The sequence below is a fragment of the Dendrobates tinctorius genome, unplaced genomic scaffold (genome assembly GCF_039654945.1).
Source record: "Dendrobates tinctorius isolate UK_male_01 unplaced genomic scaffold, ASM3965494v1 ptg000030l, whole genome shotgun sequence".
Lineage (NCBI taxonomy): Eukaryota > Metazoa > Chordata > Amphibia > Anura > Dendrobatidae > Dendrobates > Dendrobates tinctorius.
The window spans coordinates 65,667,518-65,681,953 of record NW_027361698.1 but is presented as its reverse complement, the minus strand read 5'-3'; the positions used below and the strand labels follow the sequence as shown (position 1 = coordinate 65,681,953).

General features: G+C 42.5%; 1 protein-coding gene across 2 annotated transcripts in view; it reads left to right on the top strand.

Annotated features, from left to right (window-relative positions):
- Nucleotides 1-628: 628 nt before the first annotated feature.
- The window catches only part of LOC141086257 (alpha-1,3-mannosyl-glycoprotein 4-beta-N-acetylglucosaminyltransferase B-like), a 145,300-nt gene continuing 131,492 nt past the window's right edge, over nt 629-14,436 (top strand). For both annotated transcript variants that reach the window (XR_012231557.1, XM_073572137.1), the window contains exons 1-2: nt 629-789; nt 1,451-1,594. Coding sequence is in view for 1 of the 2 variants with exons in the window: in XM_073572137.1 (XP_073428238.1) it covers nt 636-789; nt 1,451-1,594 (298 nt within the window). In the remaining variant the exon portion in view is untranslated. The remainder of the gene's footprint in view (nt 790-1,450; nt 1,595-14,436) is intronic.

The window sequence follows — 14,436 nt, the reverse complement described above, 5'->3', positions numbered from 1 at the left end:
TGCTAAATTAATCAAGATGTTTTGAAAATCTTAAGGTTATTTTTTATCATTTGCATATCATCATGTCTATCATTCATGTGATTTCCATATTCCACGACAATTTCCTCTTGGTGTTGATTATATACATATAATCAGGTAGCCACATTGTATACAAAGTTTTTTTTATCATAGGTGGAATAATGTTTAATTCCACTAGTTTCACAGTACTGAAACAACTATCGTCCACTGATAGTTGCAGTTTGGTTTACACGGCCTGAGCAGTCTCCTCTCAGAGAGAGATTCTGACTTGTTTCTTTCCAGCTCCAACACAACCCACTCTGCTCAACTTTCCCCAGACTGACTAATTAACACATGGGCTGGTTCTAGTCACAGCTATCCAGGTACACCTAATCGGGACCTGTAATGCTAGGATTTAACATTAGCCAGCATATATATATTTAAATTTTAATAACAGTACTTTTTTATTGTCTGACAACAAGTAAATTCTTTACTTTTCTGAGGAAAAAAAAGTCTTCAAATCTGTAACAAATGCCTAGAAGTAACATTTCTGTAACATTTGATTTGTTTATTCATTTGATTTCATTTTGTTCATTTGATTTGAATATTCAGATTCTTTCTCTTTTACAGAATATGGAATGGATTCATACGAAAAGCAGTTTTTAGATTTACAACAAAGACTGTTCCTCGCAGAACAAGAAAATCAGAAGCGATCTCGAGATCTAAGTACAGTTCTAGATGAGATTAAACGGGCAGTGGCAGAGAAGAGAAACGCATTTGAAAATCATACAGGTATTGATACAGTGATGACTCCGAAATGATGATTTTCCTCCTAAACAATATCCAATAAAATACACTAAAGTATGTTGGTTACATTTTGTCAAATTTATTAAAGGGAATCTGTCACCTATTTTTTCGAGTATCAGCTGCCGACACCGCCATCAGAGGCTTATCTACAGCATTCTGTAATGCTGTAGATAAGCCCCTGATGTAACCTGAAAGGTAAGAAAAATGAGTGGATTATACTCACCCAGGGGTGGTCCGGGTCCGATGGGTGTCGCGGTCCGGTCCGGCGCCTCCCATCTTCTAAGGGTGACGTCCTCTTCTTTGCTTCCCTTGTGGCTCCTGCGCAGGCACACTGCTCTGCCCTGTTGAGGGCAGAGCAGAGTCTTGCAGTGCGCAGGCGCCAGGAGAGGTGAATGGGTAATGAAGACTGCACACGAAATAACGCATGATCACAAAATTATCATATAAGTCAGACTGTGGTTTCTAATGCATGTGTGGCTGTCTTTGAATAAATCTCTGCTGCTGCTTAATTATGTAAAGAGTGAATTTTTAGTGTATGTAAATATACATACTTTTTTTATTTTTCACTATGTTTGTCGTTTTGTCTTTCTCAGATAGAGATATCCATTTACTATTTGCTCAAACTTTTTTTTTCTCATACTTACAGTTGAAGAGATAAAATGGAGGGTGTTGAATATGACCAACAAACTCCCCATTCAGTTTACAAATATATACATGTTTCTGCCTCATTTGTTGGGACATGAAGACAGCTTGCAGCCCATTGTGCATTATGGGCATGAAAGAACAGGAGGTAAGAAAATCTTTTTGCAAATAAAAAGTTTCATTTAATCTATTGATTTGTCCAGATGACATAATAATGCTAATAGAACAAATTGCCCAGCTTTTAAAAAGAGGATTTCTATTTTTTTCATTTCAGAACAATTTTTTTTATGTATTTTAATTTGGTTTCTGAAATTGTTTGTTTTGAAACTGCACGAGTGGTCAGATTTCATGTAAATTATAAATGACTCAATTAAATCTTCTGAGGAACATGAGCATTATCTTTGCTTACATGCCATATAATTGTAGTAAAGGAGCTTGATTGGATTGATGTTGCTTATGCTTGTCATCAGTGGGAATCTGATGGACCCCGGTGCCAAATTTGGACCTGGGTCCCACCTGCATGTTGGTTAGATGTATGGGCCATTGTAGCATTGTAAATCCTATAAAGACATGCATGTTCGCCCCCAGGCTTTCATTATGTAGTAATTAATGTTGAGCAAATGTGCTTGGATAACGTTTTATCTGAGCATGCTCGTTTGTTATCCAAGTATCTTGAGCATGCTTAAATAATATGTTCAAATTCCTGCGGCTGCATGTTTTGCTGCTGTTAGATAGCTACAACACATGTGGGGATTGCCTAACAAACAGGCAATCTCCACATATTTTCAGGCTGTTTGTTAGGCAATCCCCGTCATGTGTTGCGGCTGTCTAACAGCCACAACACATGCAGCAACAGGGACTCGGAACACATTATTCGAGCATGCCCAAGATACTTGTAGAACACCCAAGCATGCTAGGATAACACGTTATCTGACCATGTTCACTCATCACTAGTAGTAATGTCCCCCATTCTGGGCCCCTTGCAGTTATATATGTTAGTCCATCCTTTCCCCCTTCCAGGTATAGAGGTCAGTCCATCCTGGGCCTCTTCCAGTTATAGATGTCCCCAATCTTGGGGCTCCTTCCACCAGGTGTATAGTTGGTAGGTAGTTGAAACCAAAAGTTTACATACACTATTCCATAATAACAGGGTCTGTACCACAGGACTGGTGTATAGCAAATGTGGTGCCAATATTCAAAAAGGGGACAAAAACTGAACTATGAAATTATAGGCCAGTAAGTTTAACCTCAACGGTGGGTAAAATCCTGTAGGGTTTTCTAAGAGATACTATACTGGAGTATCTGAAGAAGAATAACCTCATGACCCAATATCAACATGGGTTTACAAGGGACCGTTCCTGTCGGACTAATCTGATAAGCTTTTATGAAGATTTAAGTTCCGGACTGGACCAAGGGAATGCAGTGGACGTGGTGTACATGGACTTTTCAAAAGCTTTTGATACGGTGCCACACAAAAGGTTGATACATAATGAGAACAATGGGGATAGGGGAAAATATGTGTAAGTGGGTTAAGAGCTGGCTCAGGGATGGGAAACAAAGGGTGGTTATTAATGGAGCACACTCGCACTGGGTCACGGTTAGCAGTGGGGTACCACAGGGGTCAGTATTGCGCCCGCTTCTTTTTAACATATTTATTAATGACCTTGTAGGGGGCATAGAAAGTACAATTTCAACATTTGCAGATGACACTAAACTCTGCAGGGTAATCAATACAGAGGAGGACAATTTTATATTACAGAAGGATTTATGTAAACTAGAAGCTTGGGCTGATAAATGGCAAATGAGATTTAATGGGGATAAATATAAGGTCATGCACTTGGGTAGAACAAACAAGATGTATAATTATGTGCTTAATTGTAAAACACTGGGCAAAACTGTCGCTGAAAAAGACCTGGGTGTATGGGTGGACGACAAACTCACATTTAGTAGAAGAGAATTGTGGACTTGCACAAGTCTTGGGTACAATTTCAAGTACAAACAAGATGGGTATGACCAGCCATCATACTGCTCAGGAAGGAGACTGGTTCTGTTTCCCAGATCCCAGATATGATCGTGCTTTGGTCCGACATGAGCATATCAACCCAAGGACAAAAGAAAAAGACCTTGTGATGATGATGATAAGATTGTGTTAATATCCACAGTGAAATGAGAACTCTAGCAATATGCGCTGAAAGGCCACTCTGCCAGGAAGAAGCCATTACTCCAAAAGAAACATAAAAAGCCAGATTAATGTTTGCTAATGTTTGAAAACAAAGACCTTAATTTTTGGAGACATGTCCTGTGGTCTGATGAAACTAAAATTGAACTTTTTGGGCATAATGACCATCATTATGTTTTGAGGAAAAAGAGAGAAGCTTGGAAGCCTAAGAACATCATCACAACTGTGAAACCTGGGGGTGGAAGCAACATGTTGAGGGTTGTTTTGCTGCAGGATTGATTGGTGCACTTCACAAAATATATGTCATTGTGAGAAGAGAAGATTATGTGGCAATACGGAAGCAACATCTCAAGACATCTGCCAGGAAGTTAAAGCTTGGGCCGAAATTGGTCTTACAAATGGACAATGGACCAAAGCATACTGCCAAAATAGTAGCAAAGTGGCTTAAGGATAACAAAGTCAATGTTTTGGAGTGGCCATCACAAAGCCCTGATCTCAATTATATTGATAATTTATGTGCAAAGCTGAAAAGACTGGGGCGAGCAAGGTGACCTACAAACCTGGATCACTTACACTAGTTTTGTCAGGAGGAATGGACCCAAATTCTCACCAACTATTGTGAGAAGCTTGTGGAAGGATATCTTAAATGTTTGACCCAAGTCATTCAGTTTAAGGGTAATGGTACCAAATACTAATGAAATGTATGTAAACTTTTGACTTTGCAGTAAGTAATAAAATTGTGTTAAAACATTCTCTCTCATTATTCTGGCATTTGGCAAATATTAATAATTATGGTAAGCCTAATTGACGTAAAACGGGAAAGATTTATTCTGATTTCATGTTAGCTGGAGAGAAAAACGTGCATATGTGACTTTTTATATAGTGTATGTAAACTTCTGGTTTCAACTGTATGTCCCCCATTCCTGGACCCCTTTCCTGGTATATATGTCCTGTGAGAAGGTCGCTAGTAAAATACACTTCATCTGATTGTGCGTCCTCGAAGATACATCTAGCTGAAGTAGACTGGGGTTAGCCAGCATGGATCCAGTCATGGTATCACCTTCTGCGACTGCGATCATTCCACCCCAGCTTGTCAGTCATAGATGTAAAGACGATTTTACAAAGAAAAACCGGTGATCATATGCTCTGTTCTGTATTGTAGATGTGGTCCCCCACTCCGTCCTTAAATTATACAATCAGCCATTAATGTAATTGGCCACCATGTAAACTTAATTTTGGGAATTTGCTGCGCTAGTTAGGTCAATATGGTTAGGTCAATTTAAAAAAATTATAGCTTCTGAAATGTAGAGCTAAAAAGAAATAAAAAAAATCACTGCAACACTAAAAACCAAGCTGGGGTTCATACTTAAAGGGCTTGGCTACTACTTGGTCAACCTCCTCTTAAATGCTGTAGTCCCACTAGTAAAATACAAAACCATTACATTCACCTCCTTCACGGCATCGTACCAGCGAAGTCTGTGCCGGGTCTCACAGCGCTGCAGCCAATCAGTGGTCACTAATGGACTGATTCTTTTACACATCTCTTGAAAGGAACTCCTACATTTTAGAGAGGTGTGAGTGCTGCAGTCCATTAATGGCTGCTGATTGTCTGCAGTGCTCACATGACATAATGTCTCACGAACACTGAAATACCTGAAGTCCTGTACAACCCCAATAAATGTTTGGTTACTTCCAAAGTTTCTTGTAAGTTATGTTTGTGCATTATACTGTACACTCTACACGGCTCCATAGGTATTTGTATGAATCTCTCAACCTCATCCTTATGTTTAATTTTAATCCATTATTTTATGTAATGAAGATGTAATAAGAAAGGTAAATATTGTACAAAGAGGTTCGAGGACATGGAGTTGTTTGGTTGGGGACTTAATTACATTACTAGAAAAATGCTTCTTTAGGCAGCAACAATGAAGTGCCTGGCAGCTCTCGTTCTACAATATATCCGTTAAATCACTTGAAAAGTTGGGATTACTGGTATGTCAAAATCAGATCTGTAGAAAGACTGGGGACACTAAGCACACTAGGGTCTTATCCGGTGTAGAAATTTGTCTAGGATGAGAAGTATAGGAATTGCTTACCTTTTGGGATTGTTTAACCCACAACTGAGGAATCAAGATACCCTCAGGGTTGGAAGACCTTGCTGTGTAGAACAATTGGTAGGAGGATAGAAGTAATAGTCTGATGTGCTAGAGTCAAGAAATCCGGAGGACGTAATGAGGGATTAGAGCATGTGGTTTTATTCTCAACGCGTTTCGAAGTTGAGCTAACTTTTTTATCAGGAGAACACTTGTGTTTTTCCTGATGAATTTGGTTCAATCTTGAAACAGATTTTTTTAATCTAGCACATCAGCGCAGACTTACTCCTAGCCTCATTCCAATTGTTAAAGCCAGATCGGTAACCTGATTTTACAAAACACACTACACCTGCATTACTTTTTAAATAGATCTTAGACCTGATGAGGTTGGTGTACTTTGAAAATCCATATCAGAGTGTGAATGTCAGTATATTCAGTCCTGTGTCTGAAGAGAAGCTGGGAGCCTGGCTGAGTGCTCGGAGATTGAATGTATTGGACTCATGAGCTCTCGTACCTATTAGCTGGACTCCTAAAATACTCATTTATTTCTAAGGATCATAAAGCCATCCTGCACAGACTTTCTGAGTAGATATCACAGCCTCATCAGTTCTAGGTTATCAAACTGATTTAATGAGCCATTTGCAGTTTCCCTGTATGGTCTCTGTGTACTTACATGTTTGTGTTTTTTGTGAGGTTTGGTGACAGATCTGCTTTAAAACATGATTCACACTTGCAGTTTTTGAAGCCAGAAGTGAATCCAATAGAAAGGAAAATTATCTAGCCTAATAATTAGGGCTGAGGATTAAAGCCCCCGTCACACACAACGATCTCGCTAGCGAGATCGCTGCTGAGTCACAAGTTTTGTGACGCAACAGCGATCTCACCAGCGAGATCGCTGTGTGTGACACTTATCAGCGACCGGTCCCCCTGCCGGGTATCGCTGATTGTGCTCGAATGGCCTGGACATTTTTTTGGTCGCTGGTCTCCCGCTGGCCAGCACGCATCGCTGCGTGTGGCAGGCAGGAGACCAGCCATCAGCGAGCTGGAGCTGGTAACCAAGGTAAACATTGGGTTTGTAAGCGCCGCGCGGCGCTTAGAAACCCGATGTTTACCTTGGTTACCAGCTCCCTGCACCAGCGCGCTGGTATCTTAACGTACACTGCGGGTAACTAAGCGACGTGCGTCGCTTGTTACCTGCGTGTCGCTGTCCTGATTGCGGGTGAAGCTGCCTATTTGGCAGCTTACCAGCGATCATGTAGCGACACACCAGCGATCCTGACAAGTTCATATTGTTGTTGGGATCGCTGGTGAGTCGCTATGTGTGACAGGGCCCTTAGGTTTGCTGCTCTGGCATCCGATTTTGTCCTTTGTGGCAATACCGTATGCTAGACACACAAATACTGGCCTGTTTCGGCCGCCACGGATGACTAGATTCCAGACTGAACCAATCTTTTTGCTCAACTCCACTGATAACATTTTGCTTGGACTCTTGTGTTTGTCTCAAGGACTGCTTGTATAATTCTAGCCTGAGAACCGTGAATCATAGATAATACTTTGGCATTATCTCAGTTTATGGTGGTCTACAAACAGGGTGACCGTGGTTAATTTAAAACTTAGTGTGAAGCCTATAACGTAACGCCACCATACCATTGGTCCTGCTTCCATTAATCACAGCCTCTTAGTAATGTTAGTTTCCCAAGCTCATTCATTTACGCCAGCTTGTATTTCCAGTAGTGTAAAGAAAAACACTGTTATCAGATGGAGAAAGTGTCAAAATGGTAATATTTACCCAGTAAACACCTTTTAATAATGTCTCATAAGAAAAAGTGACTCTCCAAACTGGTTCTGGAATAGTTATTTCCTGAGAACTAAGGGTGGTGCTACATGTCAGAGGGAAGGTTCTTCACTATGTGCATTATTGCTGAGTGCAGATGAATGACACACCATGATGACCGCATTGTGGTCACGAGGCCTTGAGTCAGGATTTAGATGATCCTGCTTCTCAGTTATCTGCTGGAAACACATGGTCAATAAAGCACAAGGAACTGCTCATTTTATTGCGTAAGCCCGAGATAGCATGCATGGTGTTTTGTCATGATGTGTTACAACACCAGAGAAATGGAGTAATCATAAACCACAGAAAAAGAGATTCATAAATATCATAGAAAATACATCTTTATTGAATTAAAATATCAACCATTTATAATGCATGAGGCTTTTTAGAGGTATAGTCCAGGTAAGGCCTGTTTCACACTTCCGTTTTTTCAAATCCGTCAAAATCCGTTGTTTTCCGTCAAAAAACGGATCCGCCATTTTTTGCAGGATCCGTTTTTTTGGTCCCATAGACTTCCATTACGGTTACCGCGGATCCGTCAAAAAAACGGATCCGTTTTTAAAAAAACGGATCCGTTTGCATCAGTTTCCGTCAAAAAAACGGAAACGGATCCGTTTGGCGGACACAAAAACGGAAGTGTGAAACAGGCCTAAGACAGCAAGGGATCACCGCAATGAATTTAATTATAAACAGAGGTGCAAATATACAGATATTAGTGTGCAAGGTACTAATGAATACTGCAATAGGCCCAAAAGTTCATATTAAAACACCAAGCACCTACTGTGCATAAAAATTAAATGCACCTACTGCAGGTAAGTATCTAATGAAAACACCGGGATTAATGCCCATAGTGGCCAATACACATGTTAGCACTTACCCATATTGCCAGTAATGTAAAGGTGAACACCTCGCCGTTGTCCCCGACACGCGTTTCGCAACACCTTTATCAAGGGGAGATGTCTGTCTGGTATCCCTGATCTATATATATATACACCAATTCCCGGAAGCCAGCCAGTTACAGCGGCGCATGCCCAGTGGTAACGGGTAGCGTCAGTACAATGATCCGCCGCCATCAAACGAGTCGCGCCCATGCGCGGTAAATAACCGCCCATATGACGTCAATATGATGCGCGTGACTCATAATAGATGGCCGGAACATAGTGCGCTAATCCCGATCACACAGCGCACGCGCACAAACCGCAGCCATTTTTGTGTGGACCAAAAGGGAGTCGTCATGATAAATGAAAGGTGTCTCCCACCAACTAACTAATTTCTGCTGTTACAATATATATCGGATATTAAAAAGTGGGGCGGCAATCACCAATCTAACCCTCCAGGGGGGAAAAACCAGAGTATCCGCCACCTATATATTGCTAAAATTTACTGATATTCACATGGACATGAATAGTGAGTGAACAAATACTAAAACACCGTATAAAAATACAATGAATACATATATTACTTGAAATTCAATAACCACAAGAAAGAACAAATACCCCTAATACGGATCCATCAACCCAATTCAACGGGATATGGGGAGAGAAAATAGACTAAATCAAGTCTCTGAGATAAGTTGTTCTTGTCGATTCATGTCCGGTATCATGTTGTCCACGAAAGTCGATATCAGATTAGATGGCATGTACACAGAAATTCTGTATTAGTGGTCCAAAATGATGTGGTAAGGCCTCCAGGAATAAACACTCAAATGATATTGGACTGAATATATTTATATGCCTGATTAGCTAAAAAGACAAACACACAAAAAAATATATTAAAAATCACAAAAAAAGAGAGAATACCACGATAATCATGTCGACAAGGAAACTGGCAGAACATGAATGTATTATTGAAGGAATGACCCAAAACTATGTTTCATTTAAACCCCTGGGTGCCAAGGTGTCCAATGTCACGATCCATCTGCATTCCTGTTGTGCGAGGATCTTCTTGACATTACCACCACATACACCACACTCAATTTTATCAATCCCACGGACCAACAGGCCCTTGGGGTTGGCATCATGGAAGAGCTTAAAATGCTTCGGAAGGGTCTTTAGCGTGGAGATATCCTGGATATCTTGAGCCGCCATAATATTACATAAGGGGTTGATACTTAGGGGATTACGTATCCAGTTGTTCCCCCCTTTCCCTGTAGAGGATGTCAGTTTTAGGCTGTGTTTACACACAGCGTTTTTTTAGCGGTTTTCACTATAAAACCGCTAAAAATAAGCTTCCCAGTCATTTCTTTGCATTTTGCATTTTTTGTGCACATTGATGCGTTTTTTTACCGCGAAAAAAACGCATCGCGGTAAACGCAGCATGCACATTAATTTTGCGGATTTTTCCGCGGTTTTGGCTTCCATGCGTTTTGAAACCGCTGTGGAAAAAACCGCATCAAAGGGGGGCGTGGCCAGCATGCAGACCAGAGAGGCCACATAACTCACAGGCTCCTGCTTCTCCGGACTTAAACCGGCTATTAACAGCACTGTATATTACCTCTCCTCCTCCCTGTGCACAGTAACGGCTCCTGGAAGGTCCTGGGCACATGATGACCCGAGGGAGAGCGCAGAAACGCAGTTCCCCGCCGAAGCTCCCGGACTTCTTCCCCCGAGGACAAACTGCACATGCTGCAGGTAAAATGGCTGTAGCTTCCCCTTCAGCTTCCTCACACTCATCTGGTGGCTCTGGGGGGAGGGGGGCCTCTGAGACTCACAGCAACCTGTCTCCTATTACTAAAGGAGACATGAGAGACTTTCTGGCCTCCATTCGTGCTTCCCTAAAGGAAGACATGCAGTCCATGCTGCAGGCGATAAGAGGGGAAGTCTCGTCCCTGGGGGAGAGAACTGCTCATGTCGAGAGCAAGATGGCTGAATATGCCAAGACTATAAATGCACTAGTAGATGAGAACGAAGCTTTGAGACAGGATATGGCTGTGGTCCAGGATAAGATGTATGATCTGGAAGATAGATCACGGAGGAATAATGTGCGTGTCAGGGGCATACCGGAAGACATTCCAGATAAGGATCTGGCTGACTTTTTGCTTAAATTCATGCAAACTGTACTCCCAACCTTGCTTCCCAGGGATTTCCTGATTGACAGGATACATAGACTCCCCAAACCCCGGCATGTGGACCCAGCCTTGCCCAGAGACACTTTGGCGCGCGTCCACTTCTATACTACCAAAGACGCCTTCATGCAGGGGATGAGGAAACACCCTGAGCTCCCTGCTGAATACCAAGGCTTACAGGTGTTCCCAGATTTATCAGCGTCCACGCTGGCAAGGAGGCGAGAATTCGCTCATGTTTGTAAAGCACTACGTGATGTTCATATCCGATACAAATGGGGATTCAATCCTGTCAGGCTGATATCTTATGAAGGTCGTGGTGTGGTCTGCCAATCTCCCAAACAGGCTGAGAACAAGCTAACCGATTGGAAGATTTCCTTTGCTCCCCGCCAGAACCCGATGGGAAAGAAAATTGTTCAGGACTGGATTCAAACTTGAAGAGGAGGATGAGATGCTGTCCGGATGCAGGACTCTGCTGTGAGGGTGCTACGGATTTTGTCACCGTTTTTTTTTCTTTTTGCTCCAGCACCCCGTCCAAGATAACTCTCGGTTATTTTCCATCTTTTTGGGAGTGAACCTTGGAACTGCCCTGAGCTGGCATTTACCTGCGGTCTAGGACTGACCATTCAGGCGTTTCACTGCCTGACTAGCCTGGCCTTTGGCCTAGTGGCTGCATGACTTTGTGTTTAGAATTTTTTTTACTTTTCTCTGTGTTTTGTTTCCCTTGTTTCCTGTTTTTTAGGTGCACCTCCGAGATGGGTCTTTTTAATGTGGTTACTGTGGTTCTCTATGTTGCCAACACACGAGCCCAGATGCGGATGATGTGGGTTCATGAAGATGTATGTGTGATAGCAAGTTTTATAATGTATAATTATGAGTGTTATCATTATGTCTTTAAATGTTAGGGGGTTGAACTCCCCCTGTAAGAGGTCCATCCTATGGAAAGAGGTGAAAAAATCAGGTGCAGAGATTATCTGCCTGCAGGAGACGCAGCTGATAATTTTAGGCTGCGTCACCCACAGTTCTCTAATATTTACTTTGCTAATAATAACACTAAAAAGGCTGGGGTGTGCATCATCTTTAAAAATACATTAGCCATCAATTGTATTCGGAAGGTAGCGGATCCTGCGGGCAGATTTCTGTCCCTCATATGCACATTGAATGGCGAGTTGCACACTATCACAGTCATCTACGCCCCAAATCATTCGCAACAGACATTTATCCGCAAAGTACTACATAGAGTGGATGGTCTGGCGCAGGGTGAAATGATATACTGTGGAGACTTTAATCTTTCCATGGAAAGGGATCTAGACTGCTCACGAGGTGGCATTCGGCCTAGGGGGGAGTTGAAAGGCATAGCCAAAGAATATCATCTACACGATTTCTGGAGGTACTCCCACGCGAGTGAAAAAGATTATACCTTTTATTCCTTCCGACACCGTACATATACTCGGATAGACCATATTCTGGTGGATACTTCGGTTCTTCCTAGGTGCGTCTCCTTCAGCATAGGATTAATTACCTGGTCTGACCATGCTCCCATTGTGTTACAGTTAGCGTTAAAACATCATGCGAACCCTGCTTTTCGGTGGCGTCTGAACCCGTCTCTTTTACTAAATGAGAAGGTGACGTGTGGTATCTCTACTGAGTTCACTCACTACTTCCATGTTAACGATAATGGGGAAGTTTCAGATGAAACGCTATGGGCTGCGCATAAAGTGGTTATACGGGGATATCTCATACAACAAGCCTCCATACTGAAGCGTAATAGAGGGATTCGGGATGACCTCTTAGCTAGACTTGACCAGTTGGAATCACTGAATAAAACTTCACCCTCGCAGGCGGTGTCGGATAAGATATACGGGGTTCGCTTTCAGTTGCGGGAGGTTTTGCTTTCTGCCTATGCCCGTAATTTACGTAAGCTTAAAACTCACTTTTACGCCACTGGAGATAGGGCGGGAGCAATACTGGCTCGTAGGGTACGTAAACGAGAGGCTAAATCCAGAATAAATGGTTTACAAGATCAGAATGGGTGTCTGGTTAGAAATCCGATTGACATCGTGGAGACATTTGTAAAGTACTACTCCCATTTATATAACTTACATTCTGACCCGCAGACCCGTCAACCTACTCCGGTAGCAATCGATTCATATCTGCAATCAGTTAATTTACCACGTGTATCCCAAGAACAATTATTATTGTTAAACGCCCCATTTACAGAAGAGGAGATCAAAAAAGCTATTAAAAGCAGTAAGCTACACACCGCGCCTGGTCCGGATGGACTTTCAAGTGAATATTATTGCACTTTTCAGGAACTTCTGGCCCCATATCTATTGAGGTTGTTTTCAAGTTGGCGGGATTCAGGCAAAGTTGCTGCCCCTAATTTGGAAGCTACTATTACCACTCTCCCTAAGCCAGGTAAGACCCCTGATAGTCCTGGGAATTTTAGACCCATTGCTTTATTGAATTGTGATTTAAAGATATATACCAAATTGCTAGCCTCCCGCCTTCATTTGATAATCCCCTCTCTTGTCTCTCTTGGCCAGGTCGGTTTTGTGGCTGGCCGGGAAACCAAGGATGGTACCCACCGAATGTTGAATCTCATTAGGGTGGCGGAACTGTCGGGCCTTCCCAGTGCATTCCTGTCCTTGGACGCTGAGAAGGCCTTTGATAGGGTGCACTGGGGATATTTGGGAAGTGTTCTTAGGAAGTTTGGTTTGGAGGGCCCCATCCTTTTGGCGATTTTAGCCATATATTCCACCCCATCTGTCAGAGTCCTTGCCTCTGGGTTTGTATCTACCCCCTTTTTGATCACTAACGGGACGCGACAGGGATGCCCACTATCCCCCATTATATTTGCATTATGCATGGAGCCACTGGTGGAGAAAATCCGTCTTAACTCTGATATCTCAGGTCTGATGGTGGGCCCGGCTGCTCACAAGATCGGTCTTTACGCGGACGACGTCATCATAGCCTGTATTGACCTGGAGCGGTAGTTTTCGGCCGTCATGGTTGAACTAGAGGAGTTTGCGTCAGTATCCTATTACAAATTGAATGCATCCAAATCACTGGTATTCCCTGTCGCGGTCCCTTTGGTCACCAAAGCTGAATTAGAGAATAAGTTTCCCTTTCGTTGGACTGATCAGGGTATCCCTTACCTTGGTATAAAGCTTACACACTCTCAACATATCATAGAGGCGAACTATACTGCTTTATTCAGACAGATAAAGACTGAGCTGAGACTGAGCTGGACACCTTACATCTGTTTATGACCTCCTGGGTGGCTAGAATTAATATTTTCAAGATGAAAATTCTCCCCAAGATATTATATTATTTCAGATGTCTCCCTTTGAGGGTCCCAAGCAAAATTATAACAAACCTTCAACGCTTAACAAACAAATACATATGGGCCCACAAGACTCCTCGAGTGGCCAAGTCCCTTTTGTATTACCCTTATGATCTGGGGGGAATGGGATTGCCAAATTTGATGGCGTATTATAAGGCCTCAGTGGTAGCGGGGCTGCGGGATTGGTGGCAGCTAGATAAGGATCATAGATGGTTGCAAATTGAAAATTTCTATGCGACTAGAGGCTCCACCCGATTTATGTTAGAGGTTGAAGCCTTTGGGCCGCGGCCTTGTAATCCCCCTCTACCAACCATGTCTACTGCACTGCATTTTTGGAGACAGACTCTTATTAAAATCCCGTTAACTGAAGTGTCACTGAAGGCGCTAGAATTACATATCCCATATATAGATTTACAGCCATGGGTACTGGCTGGGTTAAAATCACTTCATCAGCTGTGTGACGGCACAGCGATTAAG